This window comes from Xenia sp. Carnegie-2017, unplaced genomic scaffold (assembly GCF_021976095.1).
Source record: "Xenia sp. Carnegie-2017 unplaced genomic scaffold, XeniaSp_v1 HiC_scaffold_6, whole genome shotgun sequence".
Classification (NCBI taxonomy): domain Eukaryota; kingdom Metazoa; phylum Cnidaria; class Anthozoa; order Malacalcyonacea; family Xeniidae; genus Xenia; species Xenia sp. Carnegie-2017.
This window is the reverse complement of record NW_025813526.1, coordinates 6,297,403-6,318,556: the sequence shown is the minus strand read 5'-3', so window position 1 is coordinate 6,318,556 and position 21,154 is coordinate 6,297,403. Positions and strand designations below refer to the sequence as shown.

The 21,154-nt window shown below is 34.1% G+C and overlaps 1 protein-coding gene and 7 long non-coding RNA genes across 11 annotated transcripts; 2 read left to right on the top strand and 6 right to left on the bottom strand.

Moving 5' to 3' along the window:
* Positions 1-1,157: 1,157 nt before the first annotated feature.
* LOC124457582 lies at positions 1,158-3,211 on the bottom strand. Its single transcript, XR_006952670.1, has 3 exons — positions 3,129-3,211; positions 2,429-2,502; positions 1,158-1,373 (listed from the first exon to the last, which is right to left on the bottom strand). It is a non-coding gene; the product is annotated as an uncharacterized LOC124457582 (long non-coding RNA).
* A 4,081-nt stretch (positions 3,212-7,292) lies between these two features.
* Positions 7,293-9,583, top strand: LOC124458036. Its single transcript, XR_006952957.1, has 3 exons — positions 7,293-7,354; positions 8,166-8,494; positions 9,555-9,583. It is a non-coding gene; the product is annotated as an uncharacterized LOC124458036 (long non-coding RNA).
* A 772-nt stretch (positions 9,584-10,355) lies between these two features.
* LOC124457851 lies at positions 10,356-13,606 on the top strand. The gene is made up of 4 exons (XR_006952835.1): positions 10,356-10,497; positions 11,040-11,211; positions 12,523-13,075; positions 13,451-13,606. It is a non-coding gene; the product is annotated as an uncharacterized LOC124457851 (long non-coding RNA).
* Positions 13,607-14,875: 1,269 nt separating this feature from the next.
* On the bottom strand, positions 14,876-16,265 carry LOC124457011. Its single transcript, XM_047007311.1, has 4 exons — positions 16,160-16,265; positions 15,889-16,065; positions 15,708-15,766; positions 14,876-15,555 (listed from the first exon to the last, which is right to left on the bottom strand). The coding sequence occupies exons 1-4, from the start codon at positions 16,263-16,265 to the stop codon at positions 15,304-15,306; spliced, it is 594 nt and encodes a 197-aa protein (XP_046863267.1). The 3' UTR covers positions 14,876-15,303.
* Positions 16,266-16,269: 4 nt separating this feature from the next.
* Positions 16,270-17,469, bottom strand: LOC124458357. Of its 4 annotated transcripts, none has more exons than XR_006953141.1 (4): positions 17,105-17,345; positions 16,903-17,021; positions 16,473-16,829; positions 16,270-16,331 (listed from the first exon to the last, which is right to left on the bottom strand). It is a non-coding gene; the product is annotated as an uncharacterized LOC124458357 (long non-coding RNA). The 4 variants fall into 4 exon arrangements; XR_006953139.1 differs by lacking the exon at positions 16,270-16,331 and adding an exon at positions 17,380-17,461 and having other exon boundaries at positions 16,379-16,829; positions 17,105-17,196; XR_006953140.1 differs by lacking the exons at positions 16,270-16,331; positions 17,105-17,345 and adding an exon at positions 17,380-17,469 and having other exon boundaries at positions 16,379-16,829.
* Positions 17,470-17,932: 463 nt separating this feature from the next.
* On the bottom strand, positions 17,933-18,306 carry LOC124457636. The gene is made up of 2 exons (XR_006952704.1): positions 18,174-18,306; positions 17,933-17,979 (listed from the first exon to the last, which is right to left on the bottom strand). It is a non-coding gene; the product is annotated as an uncharacterized LOC124457636 (long non-coding RNA).
* A 498-nt stretch (positions 18,307-18,804) lies between these two features.
* Positions 18,805-19,638, bottom strand: LOC124457635. The gene is made up of 3 exons (XR_006952703.1): positions 19,615-19,638; positions 19,318-19,428; positions 18,805-19,035 (listed from the first exon to the last, which is right to left on the bottom strand). It is a non-coding gene; the product is annotated as an uncharacterized LOC124457635 (long non-coding RNA).
* Position 19,639: 1 nt separating this feature from the next.
* On the bottom strand, positions 19,640-20,759 carry LOC124457637. Its single transcript, XR_006952705.1, has 3 exons — positions 20,664-20,759; positions 20,221-20,298; positions 19,640-19,976 (listed from the first exon to the last, which is right to left on the bottom strand). It is a non-coding gene; the product is annotated as an uncharacterized LOC124457637 (long non-coding RNA).
* Between the last annotated feature and the right edge of the window lie 395 nt (positions 20,760-21,154).

The window sequence follows — 21,154 nt, the reverse complement described above, 5'->3', positions numbered from 1 at the left end:
AAATACTTGCACACCATGAGACCTGGAAACCTTTTGAAAAAAGAAAGTTACCTGTTGTTGATGAAAATAGGAGCAATTTTTCTCACGTTGAAGATAAAGTGATGAACTGAATTATGTAATTTTTACGTTAAGAAAGATGAATTAAGCAATTCATTCATTCAAACGTATACTTTCATTTATATGAACATGTCACTCAAACTTTGTTCGAATAGTGTCCTTGCTGGTATGGAAATGATTTACTCTACTTCCAATTTACTTGAAACTAATTTAAAAGTGTTTGAATTAGACTACTCCTACTAAACATCAATGTTATATACATGTTAATAACATTCTAAGCTAGATTTGTGAAAAAAGGGAGGTTGTTCAAGATAACCGTTTAGTTGGTGTGGTATGTTAATCTTATACAAATAAAAGTTCATTTCAAATTTGCCACATAAGATTTGGTCATTGCCAAACAAAAAGGTTGCTAAAGTCGAATTCATCCACAAGCTTTTTTCCAGCAATTTTTAAGTTATATGTGCGTTTCCTTCTTAGACTAAATCAGCTTTAAAACAAAGTCAACAATACATTTTTGATTATTTTTTCAATCAGCTTTAGAAGTTTTTTCTTTTTTTCGAGGCTAATTGAGAACAAAGACATTTACTTGTTTAACGGATTTTATTTTTACTTACTTTCTATTCCCCAAGAAAAAACATGTCATATGTTTAATATAACAGGGATAGATAAATGAAAGACAAGAAGTCTATCCTGACAATAGGATCCACTGAAAATGTTCAACTTTCCAACTGTAAATTTTTTCAATTCCTCATTTTACAAAAATTAAGCGTAAGCAAAATTTTAGAGTACTTAAAGCCATTGAACTGTAATAACAACTGGAGCGAGAAGTCAGGGGGGGGATTGAAACCAGATGACGGCTGCCATACAGGTCGCTCCAGTCCTTTTGTAAATAGAAATTTTATATTTATAAAATTTTAAAAGTAAACTTTGCGTTACTTTTTCTAAATACTATTTAATTTGAAGAATACTGGTCAAGACTAAGCCCTAGTCTTTCGCGCGGTTTCTACGTCAAAACGCCACAAAAGATAATTTTTTAAATGCAAAAGCACAAACCCAGTGATCAGGGGCGTAACTAGACTTGAAGTAATGGGGTGGAGAAAATTTGCCCTGCAAAAATGGGCGTTGCCCACAAAAACAAGGACATGCATTACAATTTTTTGAGTAAACACTATTTCTGAGGACAACGTTTCAGTGACAGTTTTTTTGCAGTGGTTAACATTTTCAGCCAATATGTTTAATTCAGCTACGCAAGTTTCTCATGACAGGTGAGATTTCTCTCTCTCTTCTTGTTCGTTAACAGATTCTTCTTCATCAACCTAAAAAAGACCAAAATATAATTACTTTAGAAATAACATTTTAAAAAATTAATTTAATTATTTCAATGTCATACTCAGATATTACAAACCACATCCATAATTTCCTCTTCCTCTGAATCAACTTCATTTATCTTGTTATCTATTTCAAATATTTCCTGGCATACATTGTGTATTTTTAATGCCACTTCAAGGTTTTCCAGCAAGGTAGCATTTTTAAACAGTATTTAACGTTAGAAAACGATACATTGCCTGAAGATTGCTTTGGCATGAAACCCAGACTCCCCGAGTAGCAACATTTTAAGAAATGTAATTTATTAAATTATATATACATATATATATATATATAAAATAGACAATAGCTGTAATTTTTTCGGAGTTTCACGCAGTAGGGCGATCTTCAGGCAACTGACAGATTATTTATTATTCACTGCACATGCAATTCGTTACTAGGTGTTAAATTAACGACGGCATGCACTAAAAAGTTCAGAGCGTTTATTTAAAATTTTCTTTTTATGTCCTTTTAGGATTAGTAGTCTTTTTTCAAAACAAACATGGCAGGTTTTTCGGTTTTGTTCAGAGGTGGAAGTTGTTTGATGAAGTCCCTCTTGATGCTGCAGTTTTGTTTGTTTTCTTTCTGTATCCACGTGTTTTCATAAATCATATATAAACAAGTGTACAAAGTGTATAACAATGTGCCCTCCCGGCTATCACCATAGTAAAATGGTGACTCCTTCACTTGGACACAGGACGTACAGTTACACATTGTATGGATTGTATTCTTGTAAATGTGAGATCATTGTGTTAGATACATTAAATAGCACAAATCCAACTTAGTTACAAAATCTAGCAACATGTGTATTAAACATTTTCCTTTGCAAGCACAACAGTGATGAACTTCAGGGAAAAGATTCACGGCATTTTCATAACAAAGGTCATGCTGTCAAGCTCCAACATACTTAATTATCGTGTTTGAAAAAATTATAAAATAAAAAATTAAAATGAAATAAAAAATAAGACATAATCATTGTAAATATTAAGATCCACTTCATTCAAACCTTGTGAATGGTGGAATCATCATAAAGAATTTATTTTTGTTTCTTTTCAGCAGCCAGCACAACACCATTTGTAGCTGAAATAAACATTTTCATAAAATGTCAAAATGTCTCATACACATTACATAAATGCATTAAATCAACAAGAAATTTGATCAGAGTGAGCAACATGTATCTTGTCCTGCCTATTCAAACAAACAAGTTGCAATACCTACCAAAAAATGACTCAATTATTATTTGGCAATTGACGCAACATAATGATACATAATAAAACAATATTTAGCACCAGACTTTCACAGTGGATTTTCAGTGCATATCCCAAGATTGAATGAATGGTTTAAGACAGAGGTCCACTTTAGCCTTGTGGACCAAGATTTATGCAATAATTTATTCCATACAAAATTGTTCAACATGGATTTCATGTTTATAGATAATTAGTTTTGTATATCTGATCAATAAGAAAATTTAGAAATTCACTATGTACAACATTCAGATGGCAAAATGTCAATTGTTTCAATTACACAAGTCTGAAGTCTCACATAATACCACGAAATTTACAGGATTTTTCAGTTATATGTAATCATTTTAAAGAATTTTTCCACCTATATTATGTTGTCAGATTAATTATTTATCCATGTGGATTGAGTCACTATGAAATATCAAGATTCAACAAGAGCTAGGTATTGTACACGTATATGGTTACCTTTAATGCCAACAGAAGATCCACCAGAAGCTACAGCAGCTAATGCATACTCAATCTGAACCAATTTGCCTGATGGACTAAATTATAAGGACCATTAAAATTATTTGTCATGAAGTAGGATGTTATTTTTAGTACATATATCAACATCAGAACCAACCAACCAAGAACTTGAATTGAGAAGACAAATCGAGATAAAGCTCCTTTTGCAAATAAGACAACTACTGGGCACAAAAAATGTAGCAAAATTTAACTGAATGTGGTTAAGCTAAAGCTATATCTTTCAGCCATTTTTCTAAAGGCGATATTCTCTATGAAAACGATAATTTAGAAACAGTCTACAAAACAAGATGGCGATAAGCGTTTCACAAAAATGGTACTAACACCACGTATAATAAACATCTCTGTCAAACCTCTGGTCACAATCTGAAATGGTGAGCCGTAAAAATTCATGGTTTCGTGGAGCACAATGGCGCCTCCACTTTGGCACAGAATCTAGACCATAAACATGACCATGTCGTTTAATTTTCGACTAGGCGAGATCACAACCCTTAAAGGTCGCTGCAACATGGATACAGTAACCATGACTGAATTGAAGCAAGTTTTGAAGGAGCAAGAAGATCACATCGACCAGTTAGAGGTGTGTGATGGCGATCTAAGGCTTGGCCGCGATCATGTCGAAAAGCGTTTGAAGGGCGTTCGCGAAGAACTCGAGGAAGCACAGAAAAATCTCCAGGGACTTGAAAATGAGATAGCTCATAATGCTGATGTCTTGATCCTTCAAGACATCAGCATTATGAGCTATCTCATTATGAGCTATCTCATTATGAGCTATGGTGGAAGTGCACAAGAAACTTATTCAAAACTTTAGTAGAAAGCTTGAGGCGAAAGAAGAGGTTAGTAAATTGTACGTTTAGATTTTCTCTATTCTGTGCGATGTTTTATTCATGCTGCATACGCACAAGATTGTCAAAACTCTTTGTTCTTGTTATTTTTATTGATAATTGTGTTTATTGCAGTTTGAAAGTGAGGACACATTTATGCTTATCCTTAAAGTGGTTATATCACGAATTTTAGCCCCCCTTTTTTATTAGCTAAATTGAAAGACCTTGTTTCAGTGATTTAAATCTGCAATTATTATTGAAATTGGATTGGTGAAAGTGATTTTACGGACGTTCAAAGTCACGATTTTCAGCATTTTTTTTGCGAACTTTTTGATCGGTATGCTAATGACTTGTGACGTAAGAAAGTTGAACACATATATCAACATGGCGTATTCTACTAGTAATCTTAATAAGAAACGCGGAGGAAAACGCTGTGTTGCTGGCGGACCTAATCAAATTAGTTGCGCCAATGATTCAAAAACCGAAGGAATGTCGATGCATCTGTTTCCTAAAAAAGAAACAGAGCCGCAAATACATAGAAAATGGGTAAATTTTGTGCGTAAACATAGACCGGGTTTTGAAGCTTTCTCTACCTCGTGTCTGTGTTCTGCGCATTTTGAAGATTCTTGTTTTGACCTTAATTTGAGTGTGTAAGTCAAGCTCAAAAGAAGGTTGAAGAAAGATGCTATCCCAACCATTGACGTGGCTGGGATTCCTGAACCATTACAGGACGAAATAACCGATCGAAAACGAAGACAAGTAAGTTTACGCTTGTTCATGTTAATTTTTCTTTTGTCATATGTAAATTCGATATAAGTTTTGTAGATTATTCGACATACTCTCCATAAGCCATCGCTGAAGGAAACATGTTCTCTCAATGAGGAAGTACCATGTACTAGTGATGAAGCTGAGCATGTTTAAGTATGCACTGGGGAAGCAAACGATTCGCCATTTGAACGGCTTGCTATTTTCCATTTTTACATTTATGCTATGATTTAATTCCATATATTTTTTCTTTTGTCTTTTTTCCCAGACTGACATTGAAGAAAAGATTTTCTTTCATTTAATTCTTTCAGCTTAACCTCTCAGTAGTTGCACCAATTTGTTTTTATTGTTTACTCTTGTTTCAAACCATTAAACTGCATGTCAACTTATATAGTGCATCCATGTATCTCCTATTTGGTTTTCATCTAGGCATGTTTCCTGACCATTCCAAACTCAGCAAAGAAGGTCAACAGTCTCTACAGTGCACTAGTTAAAAGACTATTCCATCATCGCCCCTCTGATGGTATGTAACCTGTTGTGTTACCACTTGGATATGCTTTACGAATAAAGTGATAAACACAAGCAGGTAAAGGCCGAGTATTCTCCCATCCCATAGACCCACAAAACCATTGCATCAACCATCTGTATGCCACAGCTCTCAAGTACCTGAAGTAAATAAAAAGGTTGGACTAATTATTGTTGATGAAACAATGTTGATTATAACATTGTTTCTCATACAATTTACAATCTTACATATTTAATGATTGTGATGCTAGGCGGCGATAAGCAAGTCCATTCCTATCTCTCAATAGTGGCCCGACGTTTTCAAGGACAGCCTCATGAACTAAAGGCCCAAATTTGGCATGCTGTGTTATGCATGATATTTTCTCAATGCTGCCATCGAATGTCATTTTCTGCAAAGCTGGCCCTATTTCCTTACAGCATCTGTACTCTAATGCGCCTTCTAACAAATCGGTATGACAGCATTGACAATTACACCTGAAACGTGGAAGCATTCTGGTTTATAAAGTAACTTTATGTATATTACAAACAGGAGAAAACAACAACTTACCAAGTGGAATTACGCCATCACTTCGTTGTTCTAATATCGCAGGGAGAATTCCATCGGGATCATCTGGAGTATGCACTTCATCACCATCTCCTGCTAGCGGTTCATCGTCATATGCGAAGTCGTTTAAATGCTCGACATAACCCACGGATTCCAAGCTCGAATCAGATACGCATTCAGACATCGAATTCGAATTATCTGAGCACTGATTTGAGGCCATTCTTTCCGGACAACTTGTTTTTTATTATTTTATTGAAAATACTGTCATTATATGTTTTTAAGACAAGAAAAACGACAACAAAATCACCTTCTATAATATAATATTGTATTGACGGAAACAGACGTGTTCAACTATCTACGTCACAACTATCAATATGGCGTCGTAAAAAATTCGCAAATGGTACCCGACTTTGGAGGCAAAATTAAGCAACATATATTTATCTGTTTAAGTCCAGCGACATGTCATAGTTCTTCAAATAATCCAAATTTTCAATTAAGCTCATAAAAAAGGGGGGCTAAAATTCGTGATATAACCACTTTATGTCATTAATGAGGGCCAGGCTTAAACACTTTTAGTTGCATTGTCGCAGATCTGCAGCGATCGCCAGAGGCGTAACTAGAACGTTAATTGTGTGTGGGGGTGTGCACATTCATATATTCCGTTGTCCCTACTGATAAATTAAATTGAATTTCAAAAGAAATCTGTCGGGCGAAACTGACTATAAGAATATTTACCCCTCATTTAACGTTCTAGTTAAGGCTCTGTCAATCGCGAAAGCAGGTAAGAAAATTCGCCACGATGTAAAACGATATCACGAATTTGATAAATGTTATCCATATAAAGCGTTTCTGTATTTGTATCGTGTAAGTGAGTTGATTCTGAAGATGACTACCGCTAAGGTTTTCAAAACGTCAGTCAACATCAACACCAATGGTCCTTCTCAGGACTCTGGACGATCTACATCCGCAAAGAAGTAAATGAGTGAGACGTGGTTGTCTATTTATTCACGAGGTTTTAATGGTTTGCTTTTGTGTTCTCGCCCGTAAAAATCGTTAAAAACACTCCTGATCGTGTTAATAAATTTTTTATTTCAATGTTAGCTCATCGAGAGTTCTTTGTCAAAGAATTCAAGATTTGCTTCATTGGGAAGCTGTTGTTGTTCAAAACATGACCATGTCGTTTAATTTTCGACTAGGCGAGATCACAACCCTTAAAGGTCGCTGCGACATGGATACAGTAACCATGAGTGAATTGAAGCAAGTTTTGAAGGAGCAAGAAGATCACATCGACCAGTTAGAGGCGTGTAATGGCGATCTAAGGCTTGGCCGCGATCATGTCGAAAAGCGTTTGAAGGGCGTTCGCGAAGAACTCGAGGAAGCACAGAAAATCTCCAGGGACTTGAAAATGAGATAGCTCATAATGCTGATGTCTTGAAGGAGAAAAGGAAATGTTGGAAGTGCACAAGAAACTTATTCAAAACTTTAGTAGAATGCTTGAGGCGAAAGAAGAGGTTAGTAAATTGTACGTTTAGATTTTCTCTATTCTGTGCGATGTTTTATTCATGCTGCATACGCACAAGATTGTCAAAACTCTTTGTTCTTGTTATTTTTATTGATAATTGTGCTTATTGCAGTTTGAAAGTGAGGACACATTTATTCTTATTCTTATGTCACCAATGACGCCAGGCTTAAACTCTTTTAGTTGCATTGTCGCAGATCTGCAGCGATCGCCAGAGGCGTAACTAGAACGTTAATTGTGTGTGTGGATGTGCACATTCATATATTCCGTTGTCCCTACTGATAAATTAAATTGAATTTCAAAAGAAATCTGTCGGATGAAACTGACTATAAGAATATTTACCCCTCATTTAACGTTCTAGTTTAGCCTCTGTCAATCGCGAAAGCAGGTAAGAAAATTCGCCACGATGTAAAACGATATCACGAATTTGATAAATGTTATCCATATAAAGCGTTTCTGTATTTGTATCGTGTAAGTGAGTTGATTCTGAAGATGACTACCGCTAAGGTTTTCAAAACGTCAGTCAACATCAACACCAATGGTCCTTCTCAGGACTCTGGACGATCTACATCCGCAAAGAAGTAAATGAGTGAGACGTGGTTGTCTATTTATTCACGAGGTTTTAATGGTTTGCTTTTGTGTTCTCGCCCGTAAAAATCGTTAAAAACACTCCTGATCGTGTTAATAAATTTTTTATTTCAATGTTAGCTCATCGAGAGTTCTTTGTCAAAGAATTCAAGATTTGCTTTATTGGGAAGCTGTTGTTGTTCAAAACATGACCATGTCGTTTAATTTTCGACTAGGCGAGATCACAACCCTTAAAGGTCGCTGCGACATGGATACAGTAACCATGACTGAATTGAAGCAAGTTTTGAAGGAGCAAGAAGATCACATCGACCAGTTAGAGGCATGTAATGGCGATCTAAGGATTGGCCGCGATCATGTCGAAAAGCGTTTGAAGGGCAACACAGTCTCAAGCTTAAATAGATGAATAGCATCAATTGACAAAACGGCTTAAATAGATAATAATCATCAATCCAAGGGAAACTCCGTAACTATCCAAATTCAATACGTTTTGCGCACCCGCGAAAAGTTAACATGGGGGAAAAGGCAGGCCGCAGCTGCAGCACAGGTATGTAAATAGAAATAGCCATTTTATAATCAGGTCTCACAAGCTTTTCATATTTTTCATTTCGATTATGTATCAATGGTTTCCTTTCTAACAAGGAGTTTAATTTTACTTGTAAAAATGGTTTTAATCAAGACGAATTCTCGAATCAAAATCGAGAGCTGCAGTTTGACTGTTTGAGTTGCGTGACATCGTGAAATGTTGAATGCTTGACTTACTGGATTTGACCGTTTCAATTTATTTGCTAGTTTGCTCATGATTTGTAGTATTTATAATCATATCGTTAAAAAAATTAAAATTCTTGTATTTTTCTTCATTGATTTTGATTGATGTTTGATCGTGAATCCTGATCAGAGTCAAGCCAATATTTTAAAGATAGTGCTTTTAGTTTGTATTAGATTTATTTAATCATATAGAAAACGTTTATTTAACAAGTATTTTTTGCTAAAAGTTATTAAAAAATGATTTGATTATAAAGAAATGCTCGGGGCAAAACTAGAACGTTAATTAGGGGTGTTTATATTCATGTATTCAGCTCTGCCCTGCTGATTTCTTTTGTTTGCGATTTTAATTTCAATAGAAGTTAGCAGGGCAGAGCTGAATATATGAATATTCACCCCAATTAATTTTCTAGTTACGGCACTGGAAATGCTATCCCCAGTGTTAATGGACGATTTATTATTTATTTATTATTACCCATGTGCCTCATACGTTGATAGACTTTTTCAATAATGACCTAATTTCTTTGATAAACTCCATTTGCAAATTGGAAAAATATTCCTGTATGCTGTCCAGCATTGCGTAGTAAACTATGAATTGTACATAAGGATCTATTCTGTAGTTGCATGTATAAATGTTCTTTCAAATAGAACAACATATTATTACCATCATCAGACTTTATGTATATTATATGTATAACTGTAATGTTAGTGATCACTGTGATAGTTCTAGTATGTGGTTAATCTTAAGATCAGCAGTGAAGCCAATCTGGATTATTGTCATCCTATGCCTAATTTAAAGCATGGTTATTTGTACATCATTATATTTTATGTTGTATTTTTAGAGAAAAGATTTCAAGGAAAGACAACTAAGGTAAATTTATATATGTATTGAATGGTTGCCTAATTTTTGATACTAACTGTACCCTTCAAAAGCATGCTACATATATACCTGTTGACATATGTTTTGAAGAACATACATATTATATATCAACAGAAGTTTTTTTCTGATAGTAGCATAAAAGATCAGTTGAATGACAACTCTTGTGCATCAAGACAAACCACTTATTTTATATCAATTAATTAAGCCCATTTTTATTCATTGCCAATTTTATTTGTCAATTGTATAACAAACATTTTAAATAAACGACAACATTTTTCAATTTTATACTATCACTTATTTCTAATAACCTAATTTAGCTCCATAGCTACCAAATGACAAGTAAAGTCATGTGGCGTTTGTCAAAAAATGAGTAAAGCATATTGCTGGTTAAAGGATTAACTACAGAGTGAAGACATTGTCAAATTTTCTGGTTAACCCATTACCCCTATATACTAGATCCTCACAATTGACAACTAAAACTGACCTGTGGCTGTAATAAAAATAGGATGAAAAGGTACCCTTCAATTCTTGGCCTCATCATTCATACATAGTCATGTGGTACTTTTGAAAAATGTAGTTGCTATGAATGGTGTATTGCTGTGAATTTTGTGAATTTGGTATTTTGTAAATTTTGAATTTTGTAAATTTTGCAATTTGTGCCTGTTGTATTTTGTGAATGGTGAATTTTGTATTGCTTCAAGTTTTGTCTTAATGGGTTGAAGCATATGTTTTGTTATACTTTTTTATAGCAATGTAATGGTTGTGGAACAGAAAATGGAAATGCTTCAAAGAAGTGTAAAAGTTGTTTGAAGGAATCCATTTCGAAACGTGTAAATTCCATGGAAAGAATTAGGAAAATGGGTGGGACAAATCCTTCTCGCCAAAGGCAACTAATGATGTACAGAGTTAGTATCAATTCTCAAGATACTTCTATACAATACAGACCAACCCAGTATTTGCAAATGGGAATAATTTTGGAAGTGTGATCAATGTATGCTAAATATTTACATGCTACTAATTTGCTTCTGTGTATGTATCAAACTTTAAATATTCATCTGTCTGTGTACAGTATATGTATCTATAGGTATTTACTGTATGTACAATAATGTTTGTATGTGTGTATGCATTGCTGTATAAGTGAATGTGTAGCATTTTTTTCAACTGGAAAGATGTGTGCAGGCCGAGCAGATGTGGTGGTGTTATTTTCCTCTTGTTGTTTTGCATTGTCTTAGGAAACTTTAGCAGCAGGAAAAAGACCATGACTTTCAGCAGAGCTTTCACAAACTATTTTTACTCAATTATTTCCAGTCGTTCATGTTGGGAACGAATTTGCTTTAACATAATTGAAAATCACATTTTCTAAGGATTTTGCCACCGATGATTGCTTACGGCTTTTGTTACTATAAGCAAACTAAGAAAGTTTATTTGTAATCTTTATTTATTTTAGGCTTCTGTCTTAAATGAACATCATGACCAACACATTATTGTTTTGTCGTTCTCAAGACATGCAAAAGGCTATACCACTCACTTACACGGCACTCCTGGACCAGCTGCCAAGTTTCTTACTGAGACAGAGTATGGAAAAATAACAGAAAAGCTTTTTGACAATTTCATGCGACGTAAGTTTATAAAATTGGATGAACTCCATCTAAGGGCGAAAGCGAACGTGTGTTCATTTATGCAACATTCATTTATGAAAATCCATGATCTGGTGGTTCTATTAATCTGTTATTGAATATATTCTAATCCAACCCTTAGACTTACCTGACAATATATTACGCATACACAGGCTTAGCATAGTGATCAGGCATTAAAATTATAACATTTGATAAGTTCTATTTCAGGACCTTTTGCATATTAAGACACACGTGATTACCAGTACAGTACATACACAAACACTTTCACGTTTCCGTTGATTAGAACAAATATAAATTAAGGTCGAATGGTGAACATTGTATTATTAATTAAATGAAATTCCTAGTTTGTTTTAACTGTATTGGTATTACTCATGTGATAGTTTTGTATGCAAATGAAAAAACATGTACTAGTTAGAATGTGTAATTATGGATGAAATTTTGCAAATATTGTTTCTTATCAGGATTAAACTGATGTCCTTGGAATGTTAAACACATGCGATAACCATTCCACCACAGAAACTATATGAACAAACGTTTTTTGCTTTCATTGAATAAAAATAAAAATCAAATTAGGAGTTAATGATAATAAGGAACGTCTTCTATCTATATATTGCGAGTGGGGAAGCCAGCAGGAAAATTTGTTCATGCTATGCAAATTTTACATTATCATTGTTCATTTCTTTAGAAAATGATTGTTTCTGCCATCATGAACGCGAAAATATTTGCATAGCAAGACTTTTTCCACCTCTGAGATGGGTTGGATCAAATCGACCGAACTCAGTTTAGTTTATATCGTGTGAATAGGGCTTAAATCGTAATACTTGCAATGTCAATCATTTTCGTAAAATTTTCATGTGCATAAGACGACCTGACTTTGTGAGCTGGCTTTGCCATTGTTCGTATTCCATTTCCATGAAAAGATCCACTTAAGCAACTAATTCTCTCGTAGTAGTGTTGCTGATACAATAAGAAATGATCCTACTGTATTCTACAGCTACTAGTTTGAAAGACTAGCTTTAACTTAATAATCAAAATCCATGTTTGTCGTTCGATGTATTCTGAATTAACTACACTTTCAGTTTCAACCAACAATATAAAAGCATGCAAATACAAAACAATAACAAATACGTAAGAGCCAGCATTTTTGCTGATGCTTACATTTCATAGCGATATAAATTATATGATTTATATCCTTTTTGTCTTTGAAGCAGAACATCTATTTCAACTTTTATTGTTCATGGTATTGGTTACAGACTTACAGTTTTCAGTATGCTCATTACATTATATTTCTAGGGGAGATGGAAGTGGAAGAAATGAGCCATAAAAGTGTTGGTCAAACACACGCTAACACATTGGACGAATTTTCCCAGTCAAGTTCTTCAACCTTAGCTGACAACAAGTGTGAAATCCCACTACAACACCAACAAAAACCCGAACAATCCCAACGAAAACCCACACAAGGCAAACGTACACCATAACGACAACAGCCAAAACTCCAAAAACGCTAACAAAAACCCTGTTTACAACGGCAAAGAAAACCCAAACAGCGTCGTCAAAAACGCTTGCAACATCAATGAAAAGCCGAACAACGTCAACGAAATTTTTAACCAAACGAAGAAAAACGCTAATGATACAAACGAAAACACAATTATTACAATCGGATGCACTGATGTTAATGACATTGCTGAGACTATCGAGAGTAATGGTAACAATACTAACGAAGAGCAACAGTATTTTCAAAAGTTTTGTAGCTACGACAAACCTGATGAAGATGAAGAACCAGTTTCGAAGAGCCCGAAAATTTTAACGTCCACTCAAAGTATTTATCAGAAGAAAGTTAAAATAGGTATTAAATGTTTCTTTATCTTCAGTCTGTAGTATTTATTTGTACCAATGTACTTACTGTTGCAATAACAAATTTTAGTTCGTCATACAAAAGTACAAAAAATGTATAGCGTCTTATAACTAACATCGACATTTTAGGTGTTCAGAAAAAACAAATTATTTTGTTACAGAAATAGGAATCACACCACTATTAAACGAATCAACAGCAAACTGCAAACATTTAAAGTTTGTGTATTTGCTAAATGCTTTTATTTTATTAATAGCTATGTATGTTACCCTAAAAGAAAAGATATCCTAAGTCTTATTGTATATTGTCTCTCTACAATTTTATAACAAGACATACATTATCTAAAAATGTATTTTATATTTTTATCAGGCGAAGGCTCAAAGTTAGTGGTTTTTAATGAAGACAAGATACCTCAAGCTTTATGCACATTATTTTCTATGAAAACTTTGCACAACCGCCCTGTACCAAAAAGTCATGTTGGCATAGTCATTGATTACGTCATGCCAAACTGTAAACTCAAGCCAGTTTGTCCAACAGAGTTTGATGGAGATTTTGTCGAAAAGGGCGTTTTACATATGGCCGCTTGAATTGTTGGCATTGAATAATAACTTCCCGAAATAAATTGATAGTTAGTGTATGTAAAATAATGTAAATATATCTTCCATATAGTTTTTTTTATATTGATTGCTATGCAATTGAATTTTGGTAATGGATTAATTTTATTTTCCCTTGATTGTTTTAGTCATATACGTTTTGATTTTAGTCTTATAACACGTTTTGATTATAATTCATCATCATCCCGCGGTTTAACAAGGTAAAAAATATGAGTCATATGAGTTTTTGATATGAGTTAACAGATTTTTAAAAAATTATTTTGGGAAATATTTCTGGTGACGAACAACCAAATATTTAATTTTACTGCAGTTGATTGTAAATTGTTTAACAAATGTCGTTACGGGAATGGTCAAATGTCACAACATACGTAATTAGTTATGGCTTTATATTCACTCTCAAATCGTTTAACTTCTCTAACGTAACAAATGTGACAATTTATTCTTGGTAAGAAAGACCGTGTACTGATTAACGTTGTTAAAGGCATTAAAGTTATTATTCTCTTTGTTGTTGCATACACTATCACCAGTACATAGCAAAAAAATATTTTTCTTATCGATAGGCGCTCTATTAGTAAACCATGATTTCCTTTGAGTTACAATGGTTTACTTTCTTTAACAGTTGTCTATACAGTGGATAGAAAAAAAAAAGTGGCCACGAGCCGCTGGGGCAAGTGTATAATGTGTATCGTACGTGTATATAGTGTGTATAGTAAGTGCGTATAGTGTGTATAGTGTATAATGTGTGTATAGTGCACATAGTGTGTATAGTGTGTATAGTGTGTATAGTGCGTATAGTGTGTATAGTGTGTAAAGTGTGTATAGTGTGTATAGTGTGTATAGTGTGTATAGTGTGTATGGTGTGTATAGTGTGTATAGTGTGTATAGTGTGTATGGTGTGTATAGTGTGTATAGTGTGTATAGTGTGTATAGTGTGTATATGTATAGTGTGTAATGTGTGTATAGTGCGTATAGTGTGTATAGTGTGTATAGTGTGTATAGTGGGTATAGTGTGTAATGTGTGTATAGTGCGTATAGTGTGTATAGTGTGTATAGTGCGTATAGTGTGTATACTGTGTAAGGTGTATTGTATTTGAAAATCTACTACCCAACTTTTCAGCTTTAATGTTCTATATCTTTACCCACTCCCCACAAACCCAACCGTAAAGCACTAACAGCTCAATACGAGGAAAAATTGCACTTTAATTTTACACCATGGTTTTTACAACTGATTTATGTGTAACAAGAATAGAACGTTTCAAAAAAAAAATCAACAATAAAAGATAACACTAGACCAAAACAAACGTGTAACCTCGCGCAATGTTGAGATAAAAGAAAAAATCATAATAAGAATATTTAAGGACTTTTCAAAATGCACGTTTCACTTTTTAATATTACAAATGATAATTTATGGCGTTTTCCCCGTTTTTTGCAACAGATCATATCAGTAATGGATAACAATGCTTCCAGTCCCCCGGGAATGATAATTATGACCCGTATTAGCTGCTCTAAGGCAGGGGTTTCATGGTTGCACCCACTCATTGTAGCTGGATTCTGTTATCATACAGTACAAATACAAGTTTAATAACAAGTCATTTATCACTAGCAACATTAGCAATCATCGATCTTATCATCAGAACCATTGTCATCAAAAAGATCATCGTCTTCATTGTCGCTGTAGCTTTCAATATCACTCTCATTGCTAACTAAAGTATCCAAAACATCGCGACTGTTAATACAGGAGAAGTGCTTGGATCCAAGGTCTAGCTGTTGCTTTGCAAAGTTTATACCCTTGTATCGCAAAGCTATCTCACCCAAAATAACACGTCTTGATTTATGAGACGAAGAAGCATACAAGGATTTCTAAAAAATAATAGATTACATGGCATTTGGTTTCTTCCACAAAAACATTTTATGTACGCTAAGGTTCCTTCATTATGTTTGTTGCGCACGACTTATTGTTTATTTTCTCCATACATATTCGTGGTGCTTAACGGAAGATTATATGTATATACCTCAGATTCAACTCTTTCATTTGACAAACATTCCCTAGTGTCTTTCACTGAAACTCTTTCTACAAAACGTGTTGAAAATTTGAGAAGCTCAAAAATCTAAAAGCTTATGTCTTACAATGATTTGTTTAAAATGAGCACATGGACTCTTTTACAGTACATACGTGACTTTCATTATACATACCTGAGTTTAGACTTTGTTCCATGTCTTTTACTTCCGCTTTCAACTTTGGAATAACGATATCTTTGTAATATCGCAAATAATTACTCATCTCTTGCTTAATAAGAATTAACTCCTCCTCCAGTCTTTCTAAATGTTCGAACTTGTCAACAATTTTACATTTCAGTCGAACAGAAATTTCTATATAAAGATGTTTTATAACATTACGTTTAAGTAACTTTAAGTTCTTACTTAAGGCATGTTGGAATTTACAGAATATGTTTTAGGTACACACCATTGAGAGTCCAGGGAAACATGCCATCAACCAGAGAACACTCGTCGAGTCTTACTGTTTCTTCTTGACCATGCACAACAAACTGTAATACGTTGAATATGCGCATTTTTGTCAATGTTTTTCTGATCACTAGACATCTTCTGTCTTATCTTTGTTCTTGCTTTTGCTGAGTCTACAGGCAAAAGAAACAGGTAAGTATACTAAATAAGAAACAATCTATTTTGCCTTAAATTTGCAATGACTTCAGTATGGATTCTTGCTAACAAATGCACTCCTCTTATGTAGTAATATACGTGTATATGTAAAAACATACTTCCCAATTTTACAACGCTTGCTTTCCTTTGTACTATGGCAAAAGACAACATTTCTAGTTCATTCTTAAGACACTTCAAGGCACTTTCCAAAAATAACTTTTTTCCTCTATCAAGCAGTACATCGGCGGTTATATCACGACAAAGCTTGGCAGTCAGTGATTTAACTCTTTTACGTTTATCCTCAACGGTGGAGTATCTTTGAATTATCTTTTTTGACAGGGCAGAAAGATAGTCTTCAGTCTCAACACACGAGATGTTTACATTTGATGTCAATAAAGAGGTATCGGTTAAAGAGGAGGTCAAAACGTACAATTCCTCTTCTTCGGCTAAATACGTGAAGAAGGAGCTTTCCATTTCTACAGAAACAGAAAAAAATATGATATACTGCACAGTCGTATTAAATTATGCCAGCAAGTAAAACCCGGTTACCTTTTGCAATACGTTGAACTTCACTCTTCCACTGCAAGAAATCAACGTGGTTCGGAGAGATTTACGCCAGAAACCATTTCATCAAGTTCTTTCCTTGTATTTTCTTGAGCTTCTATATACTAAAAAGAAAATAACTTATCAGGATGACGGCTGTTAGTAGCGTTATTTGGCCGCATGTACAAAATAGTTTTTGAGAAGCAACCTTTGCATATCTCTTGCAGAGGGAGCTGGACAGATCACATATTTTCCGTTTATTCCACGCAAGAGCATGTTCAGTTATGAGTTCTTCTCTTGCTAAAATTGTCAAAAAAGCACATACATAGCATGACACATCAATTGAAAACCATAAAAAATGTTCCAGTAACTTGAGACCAACGTGGACGATAGCTACGTTATATGGATAATCGTTCTATCCAACAAATAAAGTCTACAATATAATTAAACATATTTTATAAACTTATTTTAAGTAACACTTACACTCGGGTAACATGTACTTTGTAGTGTTGGCCAGTCTCGAAAGGTAACTATTAATCTGCTCAACTTCCTCTCCTGTGGAATATGCAGAACCTTTTGCCACCGTCCTCCCACAATACCTTAAAATAAGACGAGTTTGGAAATTCTTGTTTATAAGAAATTCATTAATGTCTGAGTAGACAATACTGAGAGTGAACATCGATATACGTATAAGTACACAGCCAGCATTCATTATAAAAACACATGATACCAGTGTACCTGGCATGTCCAATTATGTGCTTTGGCATGCATCACAGATAAAGCAGGTTTTATTTCGTGAGCATTTGACTCATCCGACTTTGATGCCTTCACTGCCCACTTCCAATATTTACATATGATATCTTGCCAAATGTATTTAACATTGTTTGGAATCATTTTGTGAACATGGATGTAATTAGAGTAGCCATAAATCTCTCCGCGAAACATGTTTACAGCCCACTGAGCAATTGCATGCCGGCAACCTGCAATTTCCAGTCCTGTTTCGTCTAGACGACTCTTTCGTTTTCCTTTATTTCCAGCAGCTCGCCAATTACTTTCACCACATTTCCCGTCATCAGAAAAGTTCTGTAACACAAAAGATTCAAATTCGAACCATGATCGTGGAAAACGAACATTTATATATTGATTCAGAAAAGGCTAAACTGTCGATTTTATTATTTATTACAATGAATACAATAGCCAAAATGCAAAACCAATAATAATGAATAAATATCATTATCAAAAGGGTAAGTATTGAGTTATAATGAAAAGAACTTTACTCATGTAATGGTGTATTGTACTGAACTGTACAAAACATTTCAACATCAGTGCAAAGCATGACCTCCAAATTACCCGAACTTGGGGAGTGGAATAAACCTTTCTAATATGCTCTGAAACATGTTCATTCGAAGAAATAAAAGATCTCCATAGTAAGACTGACTTTGTTCTCTATAAAAGAGAGAAAACAAGAGTTTACATTATGAAAGGCTCCTTAGAATGTGTAAAAATTACAGAGTTTGACATAATACCTTCCTGAATGTTTATATCGGTATAACTTCATGTTGCCATCTACATGACAGGAGTGTTGGTTGGATGAGCAACTAGGACAAAACATCCACTCTTTTCCCTGGGCTTTTCCACCTCATAATTAAAATATTTCCATTCTCGAAAGGCTTTTGTGAACGTTCGTGGATTTATTGATCCAAACTAAAAATTGAAAGAAAGTAGAAATCACATAGAAAAAATTGTAGACTTTTGCCACACATACATATACATTTTTTCATGAATTTGGATGTTTTCCATAACACTAGTGACAATGGTAATTGCTTTACACAAAAAAAACTATGTACAATGCTGAGAGTTTACACTTAGTAATGTGGCATACACACAAAGTATTTATGTAGCACCTTCCTTTTGAAACACTTATGTCTTCCAATGATCTAATAAAACTGGACTCAGAACAACCTGGCATTCTCTTTTGCATTGTGTTCCACAGCAGAAGTAAATCCTGTGAAAATAACACATTTAAAGACTTTGGATTTGCTGGCCAGTAGCCATTACCAAGAATATCTGCAAGTGTCGGCATCAAGAATGCTGAACAAGAAACACACTTGAATGATGTACTGTTTATGTCAAAGCGACCTAACAATAGAAAAGATTAATAAACATGATAACTAAAAAGACATTATGTACATAGGATGGCAGTTTACTGTATACATGTAACTATTACAGTATGTAAGAATACTACAGTAAATTAATGAGTAAATTATATAGTAGTCCTTCACAACACTGATGAAGAAGGAAATCAAAAATGTTTAAAGATTAATGTCAACAGTTGTCGGTTCAATAAGATTACATTTTATTGGAGCAAACACAAAATTTTGCATGTTCAACATTGCAAGTATAAAATACTTTGTACATTACCTTGTGTTGTACAAATAGTCAGCATGTCCTTACTGGGCACGGAGTGAAAGGTTGATTTTCTAGAGCAGCCATGACAAAACTTTTGGACAGGATGCAAAGAAACATAGCAATCTAAGAAACAAATATAATAAATTTTCATCATTAGACTGGGAGATAAAACCTTTTTGTATAAATAATAGAATTATATCACCCCAAATTATATACCTATAAGTAGCTACATATGTAGGTTGATTTTGACATCAGTTAGCATAGTGCATATGACATTTAACATACTTTTACCATATTTACATGACATACCAACTTCAATTATTTGTCCATTTTATCCAATGAATGTGATGGCTGAAGTGGTCTGAAATGATTACCCATCCACCCATGTCTATCATGGAATGGCTTTCTTTCATGAATTTTCCTATCACATTCAACACAGACTGGCCAGTTACTACCACACTGATGACACTTTATCAAGCCTGGAGATTCCCCACAATTGAAGCATGGTGTGCCTTTATCAACTGATTCACATTGGATCAAGGTTTCGAATATGGTAGATCTATTATTTTCCCAAAGAGAATGACGCTCTTCCATGCGATCAGACCATTTCTTGGCATCCTCTTTCTCTGAAGCCAAAAGTCCTCTGCATTCAAATATAAGATTCTCTAGCTCTACAAAACAATAATGACTTATATTATAAAAAATTTAACCAATAAAGAAATTAAAAATTGTTAGCTGAGTAAGCTTGTTGTGGACAATTTCTGATTAATGCATTTACATGCATTTCAACAAATTATTGCAATTATTGATTTCAAATGCAATTATTAGTTTTACCAAAAGCATTTCAAGCATGAGCAATCATTAGACAAATCTATTACATTTAAATTAATATTATACATATACATTGATGCTTACCAATATCAACGTCTGTTTGCTTGTGCTCATCATTTACTTGAAAGTCATCAGCCACAGAGCTATCATACTGCTGGTTATCTAATATAAATTTACAATGCAATTTCTTATACAGTACCTAACTTAAACAACATTGACCTGTAACAGTTTTAGGTACAACCATGCATGGTAATGTAATGACAGTTTACTCAGTTGTCTTTCTGCTTACCCATAAGAAACTAAATAGTCAAATCTGCTAAGGACACTGGACAAAATTGTTTGAGCCATATATGATTTAAAGCAGCAAAATTGTACAGTCAATATTTCAAGTACAAAATTTCATAGCATGATGTAGTTACACATGCATACTACATATTATTTAGCATAAAATTGCAAACAAGAACAACAATCTCAACATACTACTGAAGATAGTAAATTTTAATATAAATACTAAATATTAACATTACCATTTTGCTTAATTGATCCTTGACGGCAGCGGTAAGGCGTGTGGGTCAACCTCTTACAACCAACTTGCACTAAGCGAAAATGAGAAGGCTTTTTCCCCGACATTTTGATCCTTTTCTTTCGCCAACAAGGCTAAACCATCATTCAGAACTTTCTCCAGAGTCTCGGTTTCTTCTTTTTACACGCTGTATATCAAGGTAGAATAAATAATAGCTTAATTGTAGTTAAAATTTGCCTAATTTAATACACAATGATTCCATTCCTTTTGAACAGCAATATCTATAATATGGTGAATTCTTACGTTTTGGTCGTTTTCCGCCATGTTAACTTTTCGCGGGTACGCAAAACGTATTGAATTTGGATAGTTACGGAGTTTCCTTGGATTGATGATTATTATCTATTTAAGCCGTTTTGTCAATTGATGCTATTCATCTATTTAAGCTTGAGACTGTGTTGTTATTTTCCATTTATTTTCAAAGAACCATTTTTTAAT